Below are 27953 nucleotides of genomic sequence, written 5' to 3' on the forward strand. Positions count from 1 at the left end.
GCTTTGAGGTGTTTGGATAATGCCTTGGCAAAATTATTATTGTAAATTTATATTTTCGAATAAACTAACAACAATATAAAAACTTATTAAATATACTAAGCAAAATATATCAGTCTTCAATGTTTTTTTCTTAAGCATTTATTAAATATACAAAAAGATATTTTTATGTCATTTTTTCGTTTTTGAAAAAATTTGGAGAATCCATACTGCATCATTCACATTATATTACATTTTTCTTAGTTATTATTTACTTAAAATGGGTTATTATTCAAAATAATCGCTATATTTTCACATTATTAGTTATGATTTGCTTTTAAACCTATATATTATTCTTTTTAGAAGTCATACTACTCAATAATATTAATGTTGGAAAATATAACAACATTGAATATGCGCATTGCAACTGTTATTAATATCGAAGCCAGCATATAGGTATTAATGAATTTTGAGTGTATAATATTTGAAAAATGGCACTTAAATATATTAAAGAAGTTTCAATTAAAATATATAATCTATTTTTCCAAAGGTAAGCATCATGAGATGAAATTTTAAGATGAAGGTCTAAAGTAAATTATATTGGTGCAATATTATGGCAATTAGACTGGAATTAAAAATCAAATGAGATAAAAAATTGAAAAAACGAAAAAAGAAAATTAAAACGGAGATATTCAGTATTTTAGATATCTGATTCATTTACCAAAAATCAAAAAAAGTCACTACACATGGCGCAGAGCTCCCACTAAAGGCCGGCTTCGAAATGCTGTAAAATTCACTTTTCCGAGGGAAATACTTCGTATCTGAAGGCTGGAGTAAGACAAATCTTATCTATGGCCAGAGAAGAATCAAAATCTCACAAGTTGCTAAAAGTTGGATTTATTCGGAAAATGCAAGATAATTGCAAATTTCATGAAAAAGACCTCTTTTCACAAACTTGCTTGAAAAATAACTTATTCATATATGAAGTATTTTAAAGGTTAAGAGAAAGTTTAGATAAGTATGTTATTTAGGCACTTGAGTACCCTCTAAGTTAGGGGAAATTGAGAGGATGAGTTCACTTGAGAGTACCCCCTTAACTTCACTATTTTCTAGACAGACTATACTAGGGGCACAAATTGAGTTGCGAAAAACAATTTGGGGATCCCAGGGCGATTTATTTAAAGTTTAATGGTACACTTACCACTTTGTGACACACTCTCAATTTTTTTGACACCCATTCATTATATCCCAGTTTTCTAAGATCAAAAGTTAATATTTTTGGTTGGAAAAAAGTTATTACAAATCACTACTTAGTACCTCATATGGATGTTGTACTTTTTTGTTATTAATATGAAGATATGTTAAAATTTTGAGCGCTTGTCAGTAAGTGGTAAGTGCTTCCTAAACTTCTTTAATATTTATATTTGTGAGAGTACTTCTAGGTACAATAGCATGAACGCTTACAGAGTTTTTGAAATAAAAGATAAACATTTTATTTTGAAATAATTATAAAAATAAAATAAACATGATATTATTTAATTATATGTGACATCACTATCATCATCGCTTGATATATCAATATTAGCGAGATCTCTTTGTGGTGTAACATAATAGTTTCTTGGAGATTTAGCATGAACATTTATAGAGTTTGATGCTTGCGAATTATTCTCATGGGTAAGACTTCTTGGAGATATATATGTTGGAACTCTTTGTTGTGAAGGTGGTGCAACTCTTCGTTTTCTTCTTGGTGTGATATCATCATCAAAAGCAGTAGTTGTAATTCTTCTTATATTGTTATCCTTCATTTCTTCATTATTGAAATTTTCTTTTGCAAGTTCATGACGAATATTTTGAACTTCATTTGGTGTCATTGATCTTCTAGGTGAATTAGCTCTTCTTAATCTTCTTGTTTGTGGAGTTTTGGCTGCCTTAGGTATTGGTTGTTGCTGAATTTCTTTATTAACTAAGAATTCTTGTGATTTAATTGCATCTGTGATTGCTTGAACTTGCTCTCCATCCGAATTTCTTCTCTTCTTTCCTTCGCTTTTTGCCCTGTTGTTATTCATATTTTCAACCTTTATTTGATCTTCTGGAACGAGAATAAACTGTGGTTTTGGAATATCACGATTGTTTCTTGGTGTATTTTCATCGTTCTTGAGTATTTCAGGTCTTTTATTTTGGTTTGCATATGATACAACTATAGCTCTTCTTGGGCTGACAAATTTATTAGGGCCGAATGCTGCAGGAGGATGAGGAACTTTAATTGGAGATTTACTAGGTGACTTCATAGGAGATCTAATTGATGATTTAGATGTTGGGACAGGAGAAAGACCTTGTGTTGTTGGTAATGATCTTTGAGAAGCCGAAGCTACTGATTTAACTGATTTGACTGATTGCGGGGTTCTCTTTGCAGAATGAATATTTTGTAATGGAATTTCATCCTCACTAATATATTCTTCTGGATCTGTAAGAGGATTAGAGTTGCTATAATCATTATCTGATATATATTCATATATATACTCATAATAATATTCGCTTGTTTCTTCATTATCAGCACCAGCTACATTAGCAACTTTTGCCGGTGACTTTCTAACTCTCTTTCTTTGCATTGTACCTCTTTCAGGATCAACATATGTTCTAGTATCAATTTGAGTGTCATGACAATCCGGATCATTTCCTATTGTTATAGCAAGTTGATGGTGTTTATGATATTGATAAGTACTGACACATATGATAATTCAAATGTTGGAATGTGACTTGCATCATTAAGTGACATATCAAATTTATTACTTGGATTTTCTGGATAAATTGATAAAACACTAGAATAAACAAGTGATTGAAGACCAGTTGCTAATACTTTCAAGTTTGCATTTGTGAAATCAACCGGACCATTGACTTTCTTGTTTGTTCCAAATGAAACAAATTGATCCCAAGTCATTGTAATATTGATTTCACTGCTTGAAGAAAACTGTACGACTTTGGCTGCAGCTGCAGAGAAATAACAATCTTGAATAACTACTTTCTTGAATGCAATTGTTAGATCTGTATCACAATCAATGATTGTGCTTTTAATTATTACTAAACCTGTTACAGAGTTGGAATTCAAAAGCTTTAAAGCTTGTGCCTTTCCACTTGCTCCAGTAATGGAGTAATTAAGAGCGGCTTTTGAAGTATCTTTTACACCGAAGAAATCGATATATGTATTGGCGTTTTCTTGGACATTAATAATAACATTTGGAGTTACATCAGATATTAATCCGGAAATTTTGTCTGCAGGTAGGTTATCTGTTGTGAAGTAACCAGGAATAGAACTACTACCTAAAGATATCATCAATGGCAAGGCTTTTCTGATGTTGCCATCGATTGTGGCCTTTAATGCAATACTAGTACTTGAATCCATTGAAGTTACTAATATACTCGAGTCTTTCCAAAAACCAATTTGATCCTGAGTTGTCGGGAAAATTAATTTTGCTCTTGCAAAACCAGAGTTTAATGGAACTGTCAAAATGTTTGTGAGTTAGTATACAAGTCTTGGGTATGGTGGCACTGCGTTCCACTTTACCCAATACTTGTGAATTTGACACTTTACAAAACCGTTAACGTGTATTTTACAACACAAACGACAACACTAACTTAACCTTAAATATTTACAAAGCCGCCAACCACTTCACTTCACTAACGAACTCACTAATGTAAAAATAAACGTTCTCACTATCGTTCTCACTAACAACTTCACTAATGTTCTCATAAATTTTCCTCAATATCTTCATCATCAGTGTTAACCCTATTGTAGTCATACTTGAAGCCATAAACTTTCTCTAACTTCTTAACGTACAATTTACATAACTTACCTTCGTCATCGTATGGTTTAATGATATAACTATTTCTATCTTTATAAACAGTCAATGAAAAGTCAACTGGTCTCGGATGTATTTGAAAGAACATGTTATGCTCAGGAAGGAAGAATAAATGTTTAAATGTATGTTTGTTATATGTTTTGATTTGTATGAGTTGCTTTTGTTCTGTCATTACATCCAAATAAAATAAAAATAAAATAAAAAATAAACTTAAAAAATAATGATATCACCACCCTCACACGTATGAAAACATAGCACAAAAATAAATTTAGGGTAGAAGGTTAGATCTAACACGTTTTCTAACCTCTTTTCTAACCTGTTGAATTCATTGCTTTATAACTCTCTTCCTTGGTTTCTTTTTAGTTGCTTTCTTCACGTCTGTCTCCAACTTGACTGTCTTTCTTCTTCGTCCGTAATGATACCAGTTACTTCCACCAGTCAATGGGTCAAATGGTCTTTCGTAAGGATTTCCATACATTCCATAGGGACCATACGGAAGAACTACTGGTGGAGAAGAAACATTTTCTTTAGTTCCATCGAATCTATTTAAATGCATTGTTTCACCTTTCATCTGGTCATTAAAGTCTTTTGCGTGTTTTGCAAACTCATCGTCCTTTCCTAAAGCATTTTCTGACTCAGTCGCAACCAAATTGGATGCTTTATTTATGAGCCCTATTTTATTTAATCTTAACTTCTTTGCAACCCAGCCTCCAATCTTCCCTTTATTTGCATCTAATGTCTTCGAAACCCTTCCTCCACTCATTTTATTTACTGCGTCATAAGCCCCAAGTGCTTTTGCTCCAAATGCTAATGCTTTTGTTCCCATTGCGCCTAAAGCTGTCCAAGCTACCATTTACACCATATTAAAATCATCTCTCTTCAATATTATCTCATAAAAGTTCTCGTTACTGGAGAAAGTCAATGAAACATAAACATTCTCATTCATAAACTTCTTTCTTATCTCATCTATACGCTTCAAAATGTCTGAACAATTGCTAACATCTTCTACAACAGTTATTTCATCATGAATGACCTTCAAGAACAAGCTCATTTAATATGCTATTAAAATCATCTCAATAATGAGTCCATCCTTTCCATCTTTAGGTAGCACAACATCTTTCATTGAAGAAGGTTTCGACAAGTCTTATGTTAAACTTACTGACAAAGTTTGTTATACTATAATGCTTCGGTGGCGAATACATGTAGTTTGAAAGACATAATATAGATTCTTCAGCAAATTCACTTATACTGGATTTTATAACAATGTTCTCACGAGACCAAATACCACCAATTGACAATCTTGTAAGCAATCCTGCTGAACCTTCTACTGTAAACGTCGATGGTAACATTCCACGAAGGTCATCTATTGACATCTTTGAGTCACTGAATTTAAATATTTTCTTAAAGCAATCGTCATTATCTAACCATGCAATAGCTTTGAAGTTTTCATTCGAATATACATCTGCTTCATTAAATGTAAAACCTGACTTCTTTGCAGAGACGACTTTAAAATCTATTGCATTTGTTTCAAAATTATATACTATGGTAACTTCTGAAGGTAATGGATGTCCTTCCGCAGTCAGTTGTTCTCTCACTACCGTTTGAAGCTTTGTGTTAAAAACTTTCATGTCATCTCCTGTGTCTAGGTTCACATACACAGCAACAGGAAAACTATCTTGCTTCTTTGTTTCATCATTATACCTCAAAACATTAAAGTTCTTCAATAATATTGTTCTTCCTGCTGGAATACTTCTAACTTGTCTTATTTCAATAGCTTTCTCACCTCCTACATACTCTACCCAGTGTCTTGGATATTCATAAGTATACTGACTTTCTTGAATTTTGGTAGGTTTCATCATAACGTGTTCATAGTATATCTTTATACTCTTGTCAGTTAGACTCGGTGCTATGTTCTGAATATTTCTGACTTGCATTTTTAATGAAGATAAAATGAAGCATTTAATACATGACGTAGATGAAGACATGAATGAAAGCAGTGAAAAGCTCAACAGTTCTCTCATTCTTCCTTTCAGTAAGGACTATGAGTTCTGTTCAAATGGTGTGTATTTCTATTGTGGAAAGATGGGTTCAGGTAAGACATTTAACCTCATTCGTCATATACTCATAACAGAGCGTTTAGGAAACGACTCTTACTATGACCAAATCATTATATCAGCAACTTCAGACTCTATGGATTCAACAGCGAAAACATTTATGTCAAAAGTTCAAGCCTCTGTCGTTAAAGTTCCAGATAGCGAACTCATTGAATTTCTTCAACGTTACATTCGACGTAAGAGAAAATATTATGCTATTGTAGAGTTCATACAGTCAGGAATGCAAAAGACTTCAGAAGAGATGGAAAGAATTATTGACAAACACCACTTACGTCAATACTCAGGAGTTTACGATATGAAACGACTGACAAACTACATTCTGTCAAAACTTTCAAAATACCCCTTCAAAAAGTATCCTTCAAACACTCTGCTCGTTTGTGACGACTTCGCCGGAAAAGGTTTAGTGTCAAAAGCAGACTCACCATTAGCTAACATCATAACTAAAGTCAGACATTACCACTTAACTGTAGCAATACTTATGCAAACATGGCGTTTCCTTGCTTTAAACATAAAACGTCTCATAACTGACTTCGTTATCTTTCAAGGTTTCTCACGCTATGACATTGAACTCATTTGGAAACAGTCAGGTATAACATTACCTTTTGAAGAAATTTGGGAAGCATATAAGTCTCTCATCTCTCCTCGTTCATACCTTGAGATTCATATCATGACTAATACCATTAAAGTCAAAAACATTCCATGGGAACGACCAACATTGTTTTAAAGTTTAACCTTCAATTGACTGATGGTAAACAAATTCCATGCATCTCTGTCGCCATTTCTGTTAATATTTTTGCTGTCATTCATATCATCCACTTCCCCATCCGTTAGCTTTTGAGGATATGTGTTAGAATAGCTGTTCTTAAATGAAGGCTTTTCACCTTTGAGAGCATAAACTCTATAACTTTCTGCATACTTTATGTTTGAACCTCCTGAGCCATCATTGACATAAATTTTTATAGGCTTCCACCCTTTGTTCATATTCCTGCTTCTTCCCTTAGCTCTTTTGTTCAGTAGTTCTACATCTTTATACACAGCTCCTGTCTCAGTGAATTCAACAATATTTTCATTCGTTAGCTTTACATTCAAACCCTTGTCGAGTATATTGTTCATTTCATACATATAAAAGGTTTTTATTCTATATGAAATGAGAAGCAAATCCATCTTAGCTGGTGCCGTTAATGTTCCAATTGAACCAACATCAAATGTTGACTCACGAACGACAAACAATATTGTCATAAAGAACTATAGTTCAGAGTGTTTGAAAGAAAAAGAACCAGAACTTAAGTCGGGAGGGCTCAAAGAGCCCATCTTGGCGCATGGCGCCGTGAATTTAAACTCAGCTTCAAACGCTAACGCTACATCAGATGTTAAGTTAGAGTATCCACCACTGGACCAAATTCTTTCAAGAGAAGCCAACGACAACCCTTACACAAATGTTCAAACAAATCCTTCAGATAACGTAGACCATTACCTTCTTCAGTTATACCAAACAATTTTACTCAAAGACGATAAGAAGCTTTTGACAAATCTTATAAGCAAGAACCAAATAATTCTAACAAAGGAGGACCTTGAAAATGTTATCTCACGAATAACAGGGAAACAATGTGTCATTGACTATCTCGACCCTGAAATCGAATGCTGTGGTCAAACTCCACTATTCATGAAAATAGGTAACATCCGCATCATTGAAACACCAGGAACTACAGGAGTTGAGTTTAAGTATAAATATTCGAACGAGTATACAAAACTATCTACTTACTATAAGCTTTGCTTGAAATATGTTTTAGTAAATTAAAGCAGTCAGGAGGGCTCTTTGAGCCCATCTTGGCGCTTTGCGCCGTCAGTCAAAAAAATTCAAGTTAGCAATTTGTAATATCTGTCCAAAACTTCTTCAACAGTATCGAACTCATCTTCATAATGCAAACCTAATCTTATTGACTTGGTGCAGTTTTCACTAACACAATATAGCGCTTTGCGCTCGGCGCCTTTGACGCCTTTTTCTGTTCTCTTGACTGGCATAACTAACTCATTTGTTTCATCAAACAGCAACAACCAAAGTTCATGACCTAATACATAACATTCATACTTTATATTTTTAGCTCTGAGTTCTCTTGTAAGCTGTTGCATTTAATATTTTCTAAAAAGTCAACTTCAACAGTCATTCGCACTGGTGCCTTCAGTTCTACAGGCTCTCCTTGAAAGTCAACAAGTCTGAATTGCATGTCTTTCAAATTATGAGGACTAATGCGAACCCATTTACCTAAATGAGTTGCTATGACAGGAACGTTTGGAATGAACATTGAATTGACTGCATAACAGAAGGATTTATATTCTACTGAACCTTTACTATTAACTCCTGAAATACCTGTGACATTAGCTATTTTTGACTCAACGTACAAACAATTACCATAACATACGTATGGAACAGATTTCATCTCAATCGTTTTGTCAACACTTTTCAAAGGAAATGTCATATGGTATGCTCCCAGAAGAAGTTGTACTCTATGACTCATTCTTGGTATCTTGAACTCTTTCTTTACTGAACTTCAATGTTCCCTCAGAAGAGAGTTCGACATCTATGTTGTCAATAGTTTCTTCATTTATGAGAGTATCTATGACTCCAGCAATTTTATCTATTCTGTACTCGGCTGTTACAAATTTTTTATCTATTTCAAATCTATGAAATCTGTTTCATCTGTTATGACAAAAGTTGCGATAGTATTGAAGTCAACAACTCTGAAAGCAAGCGCTTCATTCTGAAGACCTAAGTTTGTTTGTAGCTTTACTGTCCCGTATTCGTTTGGGTCTGTACTTTGCAAATAGAACAACATTTTATTCTCATTAAAATATGACTATTGCTGCATATGCGTATGAAACAAATGAAGCAAGAAGAGCACATGAACTAGTAAACGAAAACTCAACTTTAACCATTGAAGGCAATGATTTAGTCATTGACGATGGAAAAACTAAAAAAGTCATTGATTTCGATACTTTTAACACTTATGACCCATTCATTACAACAAGCAAGGTTCCCATCATAAATGATGGAACGGTGCAATATATAAATTCTACAGTAGATGCCTCATTAGTGAAAGTATTAAATGTTCTCATTGAATTGTTAAAGAGCTTTCGATTTGACGACAACATTAAATGCCTAAAGAATTTAGTCATGAATGAGAAACAAATTCTCGGCGTTGCTGGTAGCAGTAATGATGTACACCTTATGACATTAGAATATTATAACGAACATAAAGATGAACTGAAAGGAGAGAAGGGTGACACCGGACCTCAAGGACCACAAGGAATACAAGGAATACAAGGAATACAAGGACCTCAAGGCGAAAACGGTTTGGATGGAAAGGATGGAAAGGATGGAAAAACTGCTAAATCATGGATATGGGACCTTATAAATACTGGTTTAACAGCTGCTTCATATGGAGTTCTTCAATACCAAATCGGAAAGATATGGGCGGTACTTGGTGAAGAAGTTTTAAATGACGTTAAAAATGCTTTGAACTTCATTTCAAATGGTTCGGATACTATTAAAACTTTATCTGGTTGGATGCAAGAAACAAGGAGTCAAATAGATACTGTAAGACGTATAGCAAACAATGCACGTACGGGATTGGATACTTTACGACAAGCACAAAATACACTAAAGGAAGCAAATGATATTCTTGGCTCAGTATCAGACATGCATGAAGATTGGCTTAAAGGTATTGACAAATCTTTAAAAAATCACAGTCAGTCTATTGCTGACTACAAGAAAAGTATAGATTTTTTACATAGTGCTATGGACGTACATGATGGAAGCATAAGGAACTTACTTAATGCTAACAATAACTTACCAGGAACTATTAAAGCATTTATAAAGTCCTTTGTAAAACCCGGTGCTCTAACATTTAGGTCTTTGAGAGCAAGAGCATTGAAGTCAAGAGATGCAGAAACTCCAACAGAACCTACAGAAGGAACTGAAACAACAGAAACTCCAAAAGAACCACCAAAACCAACAGCTAATGAAATATTGTTCGAATATTTTCCAAGGTACTCTGTTCTCATTGCATACATTCAAGAAATACTTAAGAAAGCAGACTTGACTTTAGGAGATGATGAAAGTTCTGTATATCTTTCGTTCCAGTTTCAAATAGCAGAACTTTTGAGACAGATATGCTTAATGTATGACAACATCTCTGATTTCACAAGATATGATGACGACCATGACCCCGAACATGGTGAAGAAGAAGTTTTACAAACATCCATTAAGACAGGAAAGGTTTTAACTCAAAGTCTCATTATTGACACCAAAGATGGCGAAGTGGACGTTCTTCAAGAGCTGAAGAAAAATACTTCTTCGGGAGGTGGTGGTAGGCATGAACTTGAAATAAATGAGATAGAAGAGAAATTAGCCGAAAAAGCAGATAAAGAACATAAACACAATATCTCCGATATAAATGAACTTCAAGCTACATTAAATAGTAAAGCGGACAAAAATGAACTTGACGCAATGAACAAAGTTTTGAAATCTCATAAACACAACATCTCCGATATAAATGAACTTCAAGCTACATTAAATAGTAAAGCGGACAAGAACCATGTTCATTATATAACTTCAGACGAACAGATTATAACGGACTACCATGGATATTTAACACGAAGTGATGAAGCGAAGACAAAAAATGTTAATGAAAGAAGATATAAATACATTCGTGCTAAAGGTTATGACATAAGCTGTACTGTACAGTATGATGTAGCTAAAGCACCAGAAGCATTTGGTTATACCGGTGAAATTTATGCCTCTACTTTCAATGTTAACGGTGTATTAGTTGAACCAAGATTTATGTTAAGAGTTAAGGCAAAAATAACGTTTGAAGATGCTATTAAAAGTAAAGCTGACAAAGTTGAACTCGAAGCAACGAACAAAGTTTTGAAATCTCATAAACACAACATCTCCGATATAAATGAACTTCAAGCTACATTAGACAGTAAAGCTGACAAGAACCATACACATAAATCCTTCACTACTGTTAGAGCAGACGACATAATATTGAACTTTGACCTTGGTTCAAGTGCACCATTAGAAAATCCAAGTACAAGCGTAAAAGATACTCTTAACAGTTTAGATAAGAGTTGCAGGAACATTGAAAGTCATGCCAGAAACTTTGAAGCACATGAACTACCAACAATGTTAGATAAGAAAGCAGACAAAACTTATGTGGATGCAGAACTAACAAAGAAATTTTCGAAACCAGATACAATGACATTTACAACAGAAATTATAAATGGTGAACCAGCAACTCCATTTGAATTTGTTAGAGGTCTTCAACCAGATACTTTTGAATTTTTCTTGGATAATTCTATTGAACTAACATTACATTATAAAAGTGGAACAAATGCAACATTTCATCCGGGAGATACATTCCAAATGGTATTTAATGACATAAGTTCTTTAGAATATGTTTATAGAGTTATGAGCATATATGATTTAATATATCCTATAGGAGCTGTTTATACGTCTATGAATCCAATAAATCCAAACACTTTATTTGGTGGTAGATGGTATGAAATAGTTGACAGTTTTCCATTCTACACTAATACTCAGTCAATGAAGATGGGAGGTTCAAAGAAAATAGGTATTGAAAACCTTCCTTCACATATGCATAGGTTCAGTGGAAGAACATCTGTGGAAGGAAACCATTCACATTCAATAACAAAAAGAGGTTATACAAATCTTGCAGCGGGTTCGGATAGACAGGGAATGCATAGATATGATATCACAACTGACCCCAAAGATGTTAGCACAGGTATTTTCTGTGGAACTGCAGGAAATCATACACATGTTGTAGCTGGTATTACAGACCCAGCAGGTAATGGAAAAGATTATATGCCTCCTTATATAACAATGCACGCTTGGATACGAGTTGGTTAAAATCTTTAACTTTACATAAATGAGCTTGAAAGAAGTATTCGAACAACATCCATGGAGGTCATTTAAGAAATTCAATGAAGCTGCAAAGAGTTGGGGATTTACTAACAGAGCTGAAGTGAAAAGGTTCTTTGACAAAAATGTTGTACATCAAACAAAAATAAACCCTTACGACTACTTTTTACCAATTTACTCCAACACTCCTGACGCATACCAATTTGACACTCTCATTCAAAGCAGAAAAGGAGGACATAAACCATTCCTCATCTTCATAAATGTTAACACTCGTAAAGCATATGCATATCCAATGAAAAATAAAGGAACTCGTGAAGTGTTAAGAGTTTTACAAAAGTTTGTAGCAGAACATAACCCAAGTACTTTAACATCAGACCAAGACAGTGCATACCTCAGCAATGAAATCACAGAATTTCTCATTAAGCATAACATAACTCACTACACTACTGAAGACCATAACCATAACATACTCGGCATCATAAACCGCTTCATAAGAACGCTCAGAGATTTAAATCAAGAGCGAGACTTTACCGAAGAAACAATGAAACATTTTCTCGAAGTATATAATTCCTCAACACATTCTACAACAGGACATACACCAAATTCAATGACACAACAACAAGAAGAAAAGTATATACAAAAGAAACGAAGCCAAACACAAAATATCAGAAATTCAACACAATTTACCCTCATTCCTGGTACAAAAGTTCGTGTAGTTCTTGACGACAAACCGTTGACAAAGAAACGTTTAAGGTTAAGTAGAAACTATTATATCGTAGACTCTACACAAGGTAATGGATATCTTATAAAAGCTGCTGACGACTCCATAGCATTTTACCCTCGACATAAGTTAGTTGAAAGTAGTAATGGCAAACTTGCTGAAACCATTGACGAAGCAAAGCGAGGAGTGGTTATTGAAATACTTGGCTACAACATAAACGATGACACTTATAAAGTAAGATATGAAGGAGGTGTTGAAGATGTTATACCATCTAAGAACTTGAGAGAGTCAAAGCCAACACATCTGGGACCATTAGAGCGGGAGTACTGGAAAGACAAAAATATGCCAGAAAGAATAAGAAAATTCTTCTAAACTTTTTCATTAGATGTAAATCAGACATGAATGAGAACAGTCATGATATCATTAATGGTACCATTTATTTACACCAAAAAATAATGTTTATGTTAGAATGTTAGATCTAACACGTTTTCTAACCACTTTTCTAACATGGTCTAAAACTCTCGAAAATCATGAATTTTTGACATTTCCTTATGAAAGAAAAATAACGCTAATTTTTTTCTAAGAAAAATTTTTATCTTGTATGTAAAGATATGATTTCAACAATCGGCACAACAACAATTCAAACTACAGCACCAAACTCGTTAGTCATGAATCCAACATCTATGTTAGTAGAGATGAAAAGCTTCATTCCTTCTTCATATACTTTCGAAACAAAAATCCAGAAGATAAAGCAAGAACTTTTAACAAGTAATTTAGACTGTAGTGCGAAAGATGAAACAAATGAACAGTATCTTTATGAAATGCAGGACATTATTGACCATTTACCCAAATTGCCTGAAATCCAACAACAAAAACTAACTATTCCTGAATTCGACGAAATTGAAGTCAAAACAACTGACTCAGTAGAAATAAAGAAGTTCATACGTAAAGTAAATTATGAATTCCTTGGTTTTCATTGCAACCATAAAGTTATGGACAAAGATTGCGACATGGTTTATAAGAATGTTTCTGACATATATAAATCTGAAGAATTTAAGACCTACGATAACTTTGTTTCATTAGTTGCTGAATGTGTTTGGGAAATAAGAGATAAAGATAGAAGAGGCAAAGTATGGAACGAACAACTAAGACCCGCTATGTTTGAGATGAAGAGAGCAATTGACGCCTTAGTTGTTTTAGCAGGTCAAATTTCAATGTATAACGCAAAAATGAACCCGCAATGTTCAAAATGTAAGGCAGCGATGAGGAAATATAACTACTCCGTCAAAGAGATAGAAAGAATGAGAAACGACTATGCAGATTTAAAGAAAGAAGTAGAAAAGCCAGCAGAAGATAAAATGGACATGTTAGCATTTCTGAACAAAAATTATCCAACTGCTGACGATTTCCTTCTATCTGACGTCAAGAAGAAATATAAAGAAACCTTCGGCATTGTTAAAACATTCGATGTACTAAAAGAAGAAATAGAAGCTACAAAACTGTTTAAAGTCATGAACCATCGCAACATATACCATGTAAAACGCTTGTAAATAGTTATGTTAGAAAAGAGGTTAGAAAACGTGTTAGATCTAACATGCTAACATAAACATTATTTTTGCTGAATTCAGCACAAAATTCTGAGTAAAATGACATATGGCACGTGTCAAACCGTTGAGTTTTCACAAATTTTAAAAATTGCTGCGGAAAGTTCGTCAAAAAAGTGAAGGTTCCCGACGGTTTCAAACCGCCATACTTTACATGAAGATAGTTTACAATGTCAACTAAATATCATGTACGATAGAAACGGTTATGTAAAGTTTACATTTTGTAAAGTTTTGTCCTGATTTCTGATTCAGACAAGTCTTGTATTTTTTCATTGTATTTTTATTTTTCAGAACAAGTCTTGTATTTTTTCAGAACAAGTCTTGTATTTTTTCAAGACAAATCTTGTCCTGATTCAGAACAAGTCTTGCACTTTTTCAGGAAATCCTATCGTCTAACTTTACAAATGTCACTTTTTCAACATGATTGCATTTTGGTCGGGAAACAACTTTCTCTCAATTTTGTCACTTTTTTCTATCGTCGTGTTTTGTCACTTTTCCCTCAGGGTGTGTGTCAGAAAATATCCAAAATCTTTATAGCCTCGTATCTCCTTCAATTCTTGACGGCTTGACATGTATGACACACCATTCAATTCAGAATTATGTGCTGAATCTTATGACCTTCATTTGTTCGTGACTTCTTTTCACATATGTAACCCTGAATTTTTAACATTTCTTTAACACAGAAAAATAAAGTTAGTTTTATTTTTATTTATTTTTTTATTTTGTATGTAAGGACAGATATGTCAACAACAGAGAACACAACAACTGCTATCGTTCATGAAGCCATAAATGAAGAATACGAGTGGGTTCAGTTTAACAAACAACTCCGTCTCATTCGTTCGGTCAAAGACGATATGTACCAAATGCAAAGTATTTTGACAGCATGTTTTGCTCCAGACACTAAACACGCAGACGACTGGTTCAAAAACCAAAGCACACAAGAACTTTTGAGTGAAATTTCTCTAGACCGACTTTTTTCGGTCTTGCATAAAACACATGAAAATCGTAAAAATTTGCCAATAAATTTAAGAGGTTATTATGTTCATAGACTTTTAGTAAATGCAGTTGCAATGTGGGCTTCTCCTCGTTATGCATGGCATGTTTACAGACTTCTTGACGAAATTCATAGACAAGAACGTGGAGAGATGGAAAAGAAACTTCAAGCAAAAGATGAAGTCATTGAATCCAAAGACAAAAGCATACAGAAAAGAATACCACGTTCGGTACCAAAAGGAAAGGAAAAGAGTTATAAGTATATGATATATACTGAAGAGTTGGAGAAAGAAGAAGATAGAGATATGGTTATGTTGCATTTAGTCAGAAGAAACAACAAAAGCTTTTATGACCTTGCTAAGATTTACAAATCTGACAGAAACTGGTTCTATCGTGAAAACTTACCGATTTCAATGACACCGAATGAGCAAATAAAGGAAATTGTCAAAAATACTCTTCCTCAAACACACTATGACATCAAAGGTTGCACAATACTTACATTCAAAGAAGACTTAACATTACTGAAGGAAAAAATAACAGAATATTTCGATAACTTCAAAGAGGAAGAATAAAAAAATCTAAGCTAATTTTATTTTTTTTATAAAATTTTATCTCATATGAAAGAACATGAATTTAGAATATTCGGAACTCATGACAGAAGAAGAGAACGAACAACATGTAAAAGATTATGCAAAATTTCTGAAGACATACAAAGCATTTAAACAATATCTAAATGCTTCTAAAGATTATGCAAAATTTCTGAAGGTATATAAAGCTTATGAAAAAGCGTATGAAAAGTTTATACATTGGGGAATTGTTGTAAAATATCGATATGAAGACTAACCAAAAATATATTTTTGCTTAAATGACGTCAGGGTCAATTTCTTCAACCATTTCACTTCCTTCGTCAATGTCAATAGAAGCTTCTTCAACCTTTGGTAAGAACTTTTGTATAACATCTTTGTTCGTTATTGTTTTCAGAGATGAAGAATAATATTTCACATTTGTTTCACCCTTCTTATATTCTTTCTGTTCGGAAAGATTCATAGCAATACTGAAGAAGTCAATGTTGGAGTTCTTTATAATAGTATAATGAGTATCTTTGACATTCACGAAGAAACCCTTTTGTTTCAAAACTACTGCTAACTCTTGTGAAGTATAACGTTTGCGGTCAATGACAATAGCTAATGGTCTGACATACTGACCAAACTTAGATTCTTTCACAAACTTCTTGTTAAAGATAACATTGACGTTTGAAGCATTATTGAACTCATTCTTGATGACAGTAGCGAGAGCATTGTATGAAAAGAACTTGCAATCTTGCATGTGTTTCATTAAAATAAAAATATTAAATTATTTTGAAAAATAACTTAAAAAAATCTAATCTAATTTTTTCAAAAAATATTTTTTATCCGATAGAAAAGATGACAGAAAAATTAACTTTTTACATAGCGCCAGACCCTTCTTGCCCACATCTTTTTAAGCCACAATATATAGTCATAGAACTAAATAGAGAAAGCGAAATTCTACAAATAGAAGAAAGCGAAATTCTACAAACAGAAGAAACATATAGAGACCTAGATAACGAAACTGGATATGCACTATTCTGGTTAGATTGTCCTTATGAAATGTATGAAAAAAAGGCTTTATATGAAGAATATAGAAAATATTGTCATGAAAACAATATAAGACCAAGCTCTAGAGAAAAATTCTATGCTGGTATAAAACATCTTTTCGAAGTTCGGAATGGCAAATATAGAAAGAAATAATTTTTCTAAGTTTATTTTTTCAAAAAATATTTTTTTTATTTCCTACTAAAGATGTATCGGAAGTTGTCTAAGTTAGAACACTCGGAAATAAAACAACTTCTTACAGAAGCTAATATAGATGTTGCAAAGCATTACACAACAAACAAAAAGGCACTCGCTGACATCCTCAATGACTATATGGTGAAATAACTTATGATAGAATTCATGAGTTCATAAAGCCGCAACGCGGCGAGGACGAAGTCCATGCAAGAGCATTTCCTTTAAATGACGTTGCTATTGACTTATATCATAGACGTTCAATACCTCATGAGAATCGAATGCATATCCATCAAAAATGACTTCATCATCTGTTGTAATATTCGTTATCGAATAGCAATTATTGAATGACCATCACCAATATATGCATTATGACCCATGTTTACATATTTTACATTTTTACAATCTTCAAACGCTCTTTTTCCTGCATATGCAAATAGAGGAACTAACACATTGTCAATATTTGTAGAAATAAAAACACCTTCACCGATATAACGAACTGTATTTGGAATAGAGATCATATCAATATGGCTAACAGCAAATGAATAATTTCCAATAGAACCTAATTCATCTGGGAGTGCTAATTTATCAGTAATAAAATCAGTGAATGACCAATTGCCTGCATCATTCAAAGTTTTTGGATATATCAACTTTTTTGTTATTGCACCTCTGAATGTACCTTCTCCAAGTGATAATGTTCCATCTGGAATGGTTATATTTTCCTGTTCAAGATATGCAAATGCATATTTTCCAATTTTCGTTATATTTGCAATCTTAGGTAAAATTAATGTTTGTAATGGACAGTATAAAAATGCATAATCTCCAATAGATTGAATTGTGGAAGGAAGTGATAAATATGTCAAACTGCTGTTACTAAATGCATTATTATCTATTGTTTGTAATCCTTCTTTCAAAATCAATGTTTTAACTGAACAATTCTTAAATGCATAACTTCCAATTCTGGTGAGAGTTGAAGGCAAATCAATATATGAAATTACAGTATCATAGAATGTATAATCTTCAAGATATGCTAAACCTTCTGGAATAATGATGTTTGGAATTGATGTATTTTGAAAAGCATATGAATATATATTTCTGATTGAATGAGGAAATGTTACTTGTGTAATACAACTAGAATATAATGCATATGTATTTAATGTTGTGAAGTTTTCTTTCAGATTCAAATATGTTAGAGATGTGTTATAAAAGACATATTGACCAATAGAGACAAGACCTTCTGGCATCTCTGCATTTCTGAGTGATGAATTATAAAATGCATAATTTTCAATATACTTCAATCCACTTGGAAGATAAATTGTTTCTAACATTGTGTGCTTAAAACATTCATACGGAATTGTTTGAACCTTTGAAGGTATTGTAATTGTTGTAAATGTTGTGTACATGAAACAATATTGTCCAATTGATTGTAATGTTTCTGGAAGTTCAATTCCTTCTAGTTTAGAAGCATTATAAAATACATTGTTTGATATAGTTGTAATTGAATTTGAAAGTTGAATAATTTGGAACATACTATGTGCAAATGTATATTCATATATATATGTTACTGAGTTAGGAATAACAATTGAAGGAATTTTGCTGTGAGCAAAGCAATAAGAATAAATGTAATTTACAGAATCCTGGAAATCGACTAATTGACATGTTGCATTATAAAAGCAATAAGAGTTGACTGTATTTAATGATGATGGGAGATATATATGTTTGATACATGTATCACGAAATGCATTTGAAGAAAGAGATGCGAGTCCTTCTGGAACTCTAATTTCATCAAATGAACATCCGGCAAATGCATACTGACCAATTGATCTTACAGTACTTGGAATGGTAAAATCAACAAGATTTGTATATGCATATTCATAGTCATATATACTGTACCTGTCACTTGGCAGTGTGATATGAGGCATTGGAGTCCATGAAAACAAATAATATCCTATACTCATTTGTGATGTCAAATCGAATGATATCAATGATGAGTTGAAGAAAGCATAACTTCCAACAGATGTTATTGTGTTAGGAAGATGTATTATTGATACATTCGATTCTCTGAATGCTCCTTCTCCAATCGATGTCATACTACTTGGAAGTGTGATGTTTCCCATATGTGTTTGTCCAAATGCTCTGTCACCAATAAATGTTACTCCATATGGAAGATCAATGAATTGTAAGTTGCTTTTATAGAAAGCAAAGTCATCAATGCTCGTTATTGTTGATGCAAGTTTGATTGTATATAAGCTAGATTCTCTAAATGTTCCATCTTGAATCTGTGTAATTCCTTCTGGGATAATAATTGTTGTTAACTTACATCCTCTAAATGCCCATCGTTCAATTCTTGTTACTGTGCTTGGAACTGTGAACTCCAATATATTTGAATACGCAAACATTGCTTCAGGTATGAATGTGAAACCTTCGAAAAGAGAGAAATGCCTTATTAGTGAATTTTGGAATATTGCTGGACCAATGTCGATGACATGACTTGGTATATAAACGCGTGCAATTCTGGATCCATCGAATGCATTTGATCTTATCTGTGTTATTGATTCTGGACATTTCACCCATATCAAATAACTGTTTGCGAATGTATAATTACCAATATATGTTGCTCCATCTGGGATAACTAATGACTGGAGAGCACAATATGCAAAAGCATATTGTCCAATTATTGTCTGATATGGATATTTTATCCAATGAATATTTGTTGAAGCAAGTCCATAATCCTGAATTTCTTCAAATGTATCAGGAACTGAAAGATTGAATAAAGGTGTGTGCGATAAAGCATAAGAACCAATAACTTTTAAAGTACTTGGAATTGTAAGATCAACTAAACTTTCGCACCAGCTAAAAACACTTGCATTAAGCATAGTTAAACCTTCAAATAGTGTGAAGTTTCGGAAATAGTTCTCAGCAAAAGCTCCAGCTTCTATTGTTATCACAGTTCTTGGAAGGACGATATCGTTTAATCCAGCTTCATAAAAAGAATGATCAAATATTCTGGTATGACCATTTGCAACAGTTATATTTCCAAGACTGCAAAATTGAAATGCATATGGCCCAATATATTTGATTGAAGAACAATAATTAAATTTTTTAACGGAAGTTGAAGAAAATGCATAAGACCCGAGATATTCGAAACCATCCGGTGTTGTAATATCATTTAATTTTGTGCAATTGCTAAATGCAGCTGATCCGATATATTTGATCGTATCTGGTAGTTGAACTTTAGCTAGATTATAACAGTTATAGAATGCAGAGTTCGAGATTTTTGTAGTAGTATCATAAATATAAACTTCTTGAAGTTATTGAATAAAAAGCTTCTGCTCCAATTATTGGAACTCCAGATATATTCAAATACGTATAACTGTAGTAGTTATAAGTATAAGGTCTATTAGAAAATTGTGAATACGGTATATTATCTCCAGAAATGTTTGTCCACTCGTATGAATAAACAACATTCATTTGAAATTCCGATAAAAATAAATAAATAAATAAGTAAAAAAAGATTAAATTTTATTGTAACAATTGTAGATATTTGAAAAATATATCGAAATTTTTGATGGTTGGAATTTGTTAGGAACTATCAAAAATTTAAACAAATAAGGCATAATAGCATCTTAAAGCAAAATGCATTTTTAAATAATTTTCTAAATCATTAACCCAAAAACCTGATAAGATTTGAATAAGATATAATCAATGCGTTTATTTTTGAAAGATTATAGAATTTGGGAACAGGACAAATTTGCCACACGGCACTTTTTTTAAAAAAAATTAATGGAGCGGAGCGATCCTCTGCTGCAGGAGCCCCAAGGCTCCCAATCATTACGAAAGGGAGCCTCAGGGCTCCTGAGAATCCATCAGCAGAGGCCTTTTCATTTGGCCTCTGCTGATCAAAGATTCGGCGAAGCCATTCTTCGTCTCAGGAGCCCCAAGGCTCCCAATCATTACGAAAGGGAGCCTCAGGGCTCCTGAGAATCCATCAGCAGAGGCCTTTTCATTTGGCCTCTGCTGATCAAAGATTCGGCGAAGCCATTCTTCGTCTCAGGAGCCCCAAGGCTCCCAATCATTACGAAAGGGAGCCTCAGGGCTCCTGAAAAACCTCTTTGAGAAGGTTTTCTTAAAGAAAACCTTCTCAAAGATGATTGTCAGCATTCACTCAAAATCTACCAAGAGTTTCAAAGTTTCAAATCTATCTGAAATGAAGCTTTGAATCTCTTGTATATCTAATTGTAGAGGTACCTTTTCAAAATGTCTTCTATTGATTAAATTTAATCAGTAAAAGTCATTTTGAAAAGGTACATCTCTATAATTGCTATTGAGCATTCACTCTTGGAACCTTGGAGCTCATGTGTAGTGCATGAAAACTCCAAGATTCTAGCATAAAACATATATCATAGACATAATTTCTTCAAATATAATTTAAGGTTATTTTTTAAAAATTAGAAAAGCGTAATTTAAGGTTATTGAAAAAGTGACAGTTGGCAAATTTGTCCCGCACTCATAGAATTTTTTTTATTGTAAATTAATAATAGTAATCACCATTTATAGTTATCGATCATAGTTGAAAATTTGTCAAATCATATCGAATTAATTTGCTTGAATTATTTTCATTTTTATATCCCAAAGAAATCTTAATTATATCTGATGTTCAATATATATTTAATTCAATTTCTCGATATATGACGGTTATACTGTTATTAAATAATTTCTCTTTTTTTAATCTTCGCAGGTGTTTATTTTGATTTAAAACATTAATAAGGTATGAATAAATTATTCCGAACATTTTTTTAACTTATAAAATTTGAACATTTGAGAGAATGATGAAAAAGATTCATAATTTTATATATAGTTTACAAATATCATAAAATTTTTCGAAAAAATTTTGAAATTTGTAAACTATTCATAAAATTTATGAATTCCATTTTTCAGCATTTCGCACAACATTGATTTAAAATAGTTTCAGCATTTACCCAAAAATTGAGGCTTTGCCTCAATTTTTAGGTAAATGTTGCTAATATGTGTGGCGATCAATATATTAAAATTTGAAAATAAGAGTACAGTTGAAATCAAATTAAATTATATAAATAAAATGTCAATAAAATTATGAATTTTTATTTTGAATACTATTCAAAAATTGTGTGTTTAATTGAAAAAGTGCATAAGAATATATATCATTCAAATTTTATAATGAGAGAAGCATCTTATTCAAGCAATTCGGGAAATTACATGATTCAAGATGGATATATACCAAGCTACAAATTCTTCTTTGACGACTATATAATAAATGCAACAATTAAGAATGTATCACATATTGAAAGTAATGCTTTTCAATATACATTTAATTTACGGAATGTTCTTGTTCTAAACAGTTTATCATACATTTCTAACTCTGCTTTTTCTGAATCTAGTTTACAAAGTATTAAATTCTATGGTTCTGTTGATTCAATTTACTCATATACTTTTTATTATTGCTCAGATCTTATAGAATTCGAAATAAAAGGAGAATTAAGATCACTTGGAGAATATTCATTTTATTCTTGTTCCAATTTACGTTATTTCAATTGTACTATGACACTTTCCACAATTCCATACAACGCTTTTTACCTGTGCAGAAATGTAGAAAAATTAAATCTCCCAGAAATTCTTCAAACTATTGAATCTTACGCTTTTTATGGGTGCAACAATTTGCAAATAGATAAACTTCCTGAAACGATACGCTCTATCAGATCTTATGCTTTTTATGAATGCAGAAGTTTGCAAAAGTTAAATCTCTCTGATACACTTCAAACTATTGAATCTTACGCTTTTTATGGGTGCAACAATTTGCAAATAGATAAACTTCCTGAAACATTACAAACAATTAATTCCCACACATTTTATCAGTGCAGCAATTTAGGAAAAGTAAGATTTCCGATTTCACTTCGAACGATTGAATCTTATGCTTTTTACCAATGCACGAATTTAGAAATAAATATATCCTTAAGTGCATATACAATCAGTTCTTATGCTTTTTATGGATGCGAATCTTTGGTTGAAGTTGTTGTTCCAGAAAAATATAGTTTCAATGATAATATTTTTTCATATGCTCACATAAATTTGTTATATTTACCTTCTGAAATATCTTACATCTATTCCTCAAATTTTCAATATGCGACAATTGGCAACGTCATATTTTCCGCCGATAATACAACACTTTTGGAAAATACATTTTATTATGCTACTATTAAAAGTATACGATTTCCTATTTCTGTTTCTATTCAATTTCGAACATACTCATACACATATTATCAAATAACATATGGATCAACATTAGAGAAAGTTAGATTTGATGAAGGTCTGTCAATCGTTCCCAGATGTTTGTTTTATGGCTCTACTGTAAATGACATTGAATTTCCAGCAACACTCACAAAAATAGAGCAATATGCGTTTTATAGGGCAACTTTAGCTCAAGTTAATTTCCCTGTAACTGGTTTTGATAATATAACAATTGATGACTATGCCTTTTCATCTATAGTGATGGAAAAACTATATCTAACTGATGCAGTAAAGAGCATTGGAGCATATTCATTTTCAAGTTCAAATATAAACTTCGTGAATCTGACAAATCATGTTAAGATTGGTTCATTTGCTTTTGCATATACTCCACTTTCTTCAATTGATATTCCAAATGGAACAACAACAATATATCAATGGTCTTATGCTGATACAAATCTAGTTATTGTAAGACTTCCGATCTCAGTATCTTCGATTGAAAATTATGCTTTTGCTGGATCAAAGATAGCAAAGCTTTTGTATTATAATAAATCAATGACTTTTGGAAGCGGAGTTTTTAAAGATTCATATTTGCGTAAGTTTAGATTCCAAGAAGGAATAACAAGTATTCCAGATTACTTCTTCTGCTTCTCCAAATTAAAAGATATTGTTATTCCTGATACAGTAACATCAATTGGTTATGCAGCTTTTGCAGGCACACCAATCTTTAATTTCACAATTCCACCTCTGATGAGATCAGTCACTTATGGAGTATATTATCAGACAAACATAACAACAATTGAATTGACAGACAAAATTACTTCTATTGATGGTTATGCATTTGCATATAGTAAATTAAGATACATAAACTTAACAGAAAAGATAACATCAATTGGTAACTCTGCATTTTATATGAGCCAGCTTGAATCTATCAATTTGACAAAATCGATGAGCATTGGATATTATCCCTGGGGATATACTCCAATGAGAAGATATAAGATTCCATATGGAAGAACATCAATATATTATTATGAACTAGCATATATGACATTAGATGTATTAATTATTCCACCAACAATTACATGGATAGGCTATCATGCATTTGATTCTTTGAAAGCGCCAAATGTCACCATCCCTAATGGTCCTACTTATATTGATTATTACACATTCGGTTCTGCAATTATACCAGAAATTACTTTACCAGAATCTGTCAATACTATTAATTATGATGCTTTTTATTATACTAATTCAACAACAATTACATTGCCTACTAAAGATATTGATATAAGATATGAGTGTTTTGAATACTCCAGGTTCAGTTATATAAAAATTCCAGAAGGGGTTACAATGATTAATAGGCATTCTTTCCAATATAGTTATTTAGAAAGAATAACTCTTCCTTCAACTCTTCAATGCATTGGTTACAGAGCATTTTATTACTCCAGATTAAAATTTATTGAATTTCCAAATAATTTGTCTCAAATAGATGAAGAAGTATTTGCTGGGACTCAACTAACTGTGGTGGAATTACCTGCTTCAATTAAAATTTTTTGTAAAGGAGTATTTATGAATACAAATCTTACACAAATTAAAATTCCAATTAATTTTTCTCATCTTAATCAGAGTTTTTATGATAGCGGATTGGAAAATGTCAATATTGCAGCCAATTCACTTCAATATATTGGTCCAAGTGATTTCCATGGCACAAAACTCACAGAAATTGTAATACCAGAAGGTGTAAAACGAATTGAATCCAGTGTATTTTCTGGATCAAAAATTGAAAAATTCACTTTTCCATCAAGTCTAACTTTTATTGGTGGAAGTGCGTTTTATGAAACTCCTTGTACAACATTTAAGTTTACAAATGTTGTGACACTTTATGACTATTGTTTTTCAGGAAGTAATGTTAAATATTTAGAGTTACCTCCAACAATATCTTATATTGGACATTATTGTTTCTATAATAAAACATTTGAAAAATTAATTCTTCCATATACAGCAAATTTGAACATTGGAAAATTCGCTTTTGCATACACAAACTTCACAAACTTCACGATTCCTCAAAATGCATATAGTATTCAAGAACAAGCATTTAGAGGTGCTAGAATTGATACTTTAACAATTCCAGGATCAGTTTATTATTTGGGAAACTGGACAGTTGTTAATGGCTATGTTAAAAAGTTGATCATAAAGTCAGGAGTGACTCAATTGAATGAATATTGTTTTGCAATGTCTGATATTCAAACAATAGAAATTCCTTCTTCTTTAGCACAAATTAACCAATTCGCTTTTATGTCGTGTGCAGTTGGAGAAATAATTTTACCTAATAATTGCAATGTTGCAAACAATGCATTTGAAGATTGTTACAATCTGAAAAAGGTTACTCTTGGACAAGGTTGCACAATTGGAGCAGATGCATTCTTAAAGTGCTTTGCTCTCAAAGATTTAGTTTCTTATGATTCTGTCAGGTTTACAAGCAACGCATTCGGAACAATATCCAAAGCAATTGTAATCAAACATCTTGGAACATCTGATTCATCAATTTCATCAACAATTAATAACTTCAAGCAAATTGCTTCGAGTGTTAATGTTCAATGCAACTATCCAAAAACAATATTTTGCGGAATGACTGTTAATAAATTATCATGCTAATTTATTCCTTTTATATTATATTTATTCCTTTTTAAGCTAAATATAAAAAATTTTTATATTGAATAATGTGATTTTTCTCATTTGTATTTTAAGGGTGTATTTATTCCCATATACATAGGATAATTTTCAATGATGCTTCAAGCCAGTATCAAAAATTTGAATTAATGTCAGATGGGCGGGAACAAACTTCTAAATTTTTATGTTATTCTTATCATTTTCCTTAAAGATGCACATTTCACTTTCTTCCATGCCCTGGCAAATAAAAGTATATGAGATTTTTTAAATCAGAAAATTATCCCCTCAATCATGAGATATCATAGGATTTAGAGGAAGTCAGAAAGTTCATTCTCAAAGCGAGAAACATAATTGAAAACTAACATATATGTTACAATTAAATAAACCTGAGAAGATGTCAAATGGGCGTAAGAACACTCTTAAAATAATAATTTTTATATATAACATACAATAAAAAATAATGTTTATTTAATTAAAAAGTTGGATTTCATCTTCAGGACCAATTGCAGCAACAAAATAACTTCCATTTCCGAAAACTGCAGCTCTTGGTTGTGCTCTCAGTCCAAATTTAACAGCCTGCGATAGTTGGACATCCAGTGGATCAGTTATCATAAAAATGAATCCTTCTGTGTCTCCGAAAGAGACAATCAACAAACCATTCTGATGCCAAAAATGGGATTTCGAAGGAATCTCAAAACAAATTGTTTTGTAGTCAGAATACAAATCTTCTGGTTTTCCTGATGGAATAACAAACAAAAGACCATTAGATGTAGAAGCAGTCAAATGTAACATGTTAAAACTGAAATTAAGATTAAATATTTCACTTTCTGTTTCAATTTCAGAGATTAGTAAGTTATTTCCTGACAAATCCCATATCCTAATTGATTTGTCTGTTGAATTTGCTGTTGCCAGGTATCTTCCGCCTGGATGTAAAGATGATAAAGTAATTTCATGCTGAATTTCGGTGTGAACAAGTACTTCGCTATTATTTATCTGTATAACTTCGAAACCATTATCAAAAACAGCAATAACATGTTGAATCTGTGGATGAAAATAACAATTTACAATTTTCTTCTCTGTTTTGATGATTTTATATGGTTTATCATTTTGGTAGTTTTCGTAAATGTAAATAACACCATCAGAATCAGAAACTAAGTAATGATAATCGCGTGAATTATGAATTGAGACTATTGGAGCAGATCCGACTTGGATTTGTTGTACAACTGATTTCAGATGAACATCAAATATTGCAATTGAACTCTCACTTGTTCCTATTAGTAATTTATTATCAATTGTTTGATCTAAAGCAGTAAACTGAGCAGAACCACCTAAAATTGATGTTAAATGAGACAAATTGTAACTGCTGAATCCTTGGAGAATGTTTAATGCTGGTGGAAAATATTGTTCTTTGAAATTTTGTTCAAATGCTAAATTTGATATGGATTGTAAAGAGACTTTTTTAATAAAGCTTGAGAATGTGTTTTCTTCTGCGCTAATATTAGTTGTAGGTTTGATATAAATTCTCTCCCCTTCATTTGATAAAATTCTAGCAATGACACGCTTTGCAGCTTCGGTTTCATATAATGCTTGAGCTAATTCGCGCTCGCATTGAGCTAATTTCTTTCGAGTTTCATAAAGTTCTTTTTGCTTTGAATTCCACTGATTTTGCAATGAAAGTAGATAATCTCCGAATGAGTAATTTCTAACTGTTTGTGTTTTATTGACTGGCATGTCTATTTTTAATGGAATTAAATCTGCAAGAGTCAAACTTTTGTCTGTAACAGGACAAACTGGTGATATCTGAATTTGATGTTCAATAGAATCCTTGTCGTAGACTATTCCTTGAGGTGTTACCACTGGAATTTTCGGAACTTCGCCAGTTAATGCGCACCTCAACATCAGAAAAAATGAAAATTATTTAAAACATCTAACTTATTATATGGGGTGGTGTAAGAAATAAATCTACAACAATGAGCTAAAACGCTTTTGAGGGAATATTGTGCCCTTTTCAAAA

The 27953-nt window shown here is 32.3% G+C and overlaps 12 protein-coding genes and 1 pseudogene across 13 annotated transcripts, besides 2 other annotated features; 7 read left to right on the forward strand and 6 right to left on the reverse strand.

Annotated features, from left to right (window-relative positions):
• Positions 1-1511: 1511 nt before the first annotated feature.
• TVAGG3_0877080 (uncharacterized protein) lies at positions 1512-2585 on the reverse strand (the record flags this gene model as incomplete). The annotated part of the gene is made up of 1 exon (XM_001315184.1): positions 1512-2585. The coding sequence occupies one exon, from the start codon at positions 2583-2585 to the stop codon at positions 1512-1514; it is 1074 nt and encodes a 357-aa protein (XP_001315219.1).
• Positions 2586-2659: 74 nt separating this feature from the next.
• On the reverse strand, positions 2660-3376 carry TVAGG3_0877090 (uncharacterized protein; the record flags this gene model as incomplete). The annotated part of the gene is made up of 1 exon (XM_001315185.1): positions 2660-3376. One exon carries the CDS (start codon positions 3374-3376, stop codon positions 2660-2662), a length of 717 nt encoding a protein of 238 aa, XP_001315220.1.
• A 115-nt stretch (positions 3377-3491) lies between these two features.
• Positions 3492-17152: a mobile genetic element.
• Positions 5050-5692, reverse strand: TVAGG3_0877110 (uncharacterized protein; the record flags this gene model as incomplete). The annotated part of the gene is made up of 1 exon (XM_001315187.2): positions 5050-5692. A coding segment is annotated over one exon (643 nt), but the record flags the coding sequence as incomplete, so codon positions are not given.
• Positions 5817-6420, forward strand: TVAGG3_0877120 (uncharacterized protein; the record flags this gene model as incomplete). The annotated part of the gene is made up of 1 exon (XM_051250276.1): positions 5817-6420. A coding segment is annotated over one exon (604 nt), but the record flags the coding sequence as incomplete, so codon positions are not given.
• On the forward strand, positions 7095-7745 carry TVAGG3_0877130 (uncharacterized protein; the record flags this gene model as incomplete). Its single annotated transcript, XM_051250277.1, has 1 exon — positions 7095-7745. The coding sequence occupies one exon, from the start codon at positions 7095-7097 to the stop codon at positions 7743-7745; it is 651 nt and encodes a 216-aa protein (XP_051085752.1).
• On the forward strand, positions 8799-9496 carry TVAGG3_0877140 (organellar and viral DNA polymerase type B; the record flags this gene model as incomplete). Its single annotated transcript, XM_051250278.1, has 1 exon — positions 8799-9496. A coding segment is annotated over one exon (698 nt), but the record flags the coding sequence as incomplete, so codon positions are not given.
• On the forward strand, positions 10501-11760 carry TVAGG3_0877150 (annotated as a pseudogene). Its single transcript has one exon. A coding segment is annotated over exon 1 (1260 nt).
• On the forward strand, positions 11896-12981 carry TVAGG3_0877160 (integrase core domain containing protein family; the record flags this gene model as incomplete). The annotated part of the gene is made up of 1 exon (XM_051250279.1): positions 11896-12981. The coding sequence occupies one exon, from the start codon at positions 11896-11898 to the stop codon at positions 12979-12981; it is 1086 nt and encodes a 361-aa protein (XP_051085754.1).
• TVAGG3_0877170 (organellar and viral DNA polymerase type B) lies at positions 13668-14159 on the forward strand (the record flags this gene model as incomplete). Its single annotated transcript, XM_001296780.2, has 1 exon — positions 13668-14159. A coding segment is annotated over one exon (492 nt), but the record flags the coding sequence as incomplete, so codon positions are not given.
• Positions 16068-16541, reverse strand: TVAGG3_0877180 (uncharacterized protein; the record flags this gene model as incomplete). The annotated part of the gene is made up of 1 exon (XM_051250280.1): positions 16068-16541. The coding sequence occupies one exon, from the start codon at positions 16539-16541 to the stop codon at positions 16068-16070; it is 474 nt and encodes a 157-aa protein (XP_051085755.1).
• Positions 17153-17337: 185 nt separating the features above from the next.
• Positions 17338-19887, reverse strand: TVAGG3_0877190 (surface antigen family; the record flags this gene model as incomplete). The annotated part of the gene is made up of 1 exon (XM_001315201.1): positions 17338-19887. The coding sequence occupies one exon, from the start codon at positions 19885-19887 to the stop codon at positions 17338-17340; it is 2550 nt and encodes an 849-aa protein (XP_001315236.1).
• Positions 19888-20747: 860 nt separating this feature from the next.
• Positions 20748-21520: a mobile genetic element.
• Positions 21521-22588: 1068 nt separating this feature from the next.
• Positions 22589-25924, forward strand: TVAGG3_0877210 (leucine-rich repeats (6 copies)-containing protein; the record flags this gene model as incomplete). Its single annotated transcript, XM_001315200.1, has 1 exon — positions 22589-25924. One exon carries the CDS (start codon positions 22589-22591, stop codon positions 25922-25924), a length of 3336 nt encoding a protein of 1111 aa, XP_001315235.1.
• Positions 25925-26346: 422 nt separating this feature from the next.
• Positions 26347-27952, reverse strand: TVAGG3_0877220 (pre-mRNA-processing factor 19 family; the record flags this gene model as incomplete). The annotated part of the gene is made up of 1 exon (XM_001315199.1): positions 26408-27838. One exon carries the CDS (start codon positions 27836-27838, stop codon positions 26408-26410), a length of 1431 nt encoding a protein of 476 aa, XP_001315234.1.
• Position 27953: the final 1 nt, after the last annotated feature.

Source organism: Trichomonas vaginalis, chromosome VI, assembly GCF_026262505.1.
Source record: "Trichomonas vaginalis G3 chromosome VI, whole genome shotgun sequence".
NCBI classification, from domain to species: Eukaryota; Parabasalia; order Trichomonadida; family Trichomonadidae; genus Trichomonas; species Trichomonas vaginalis.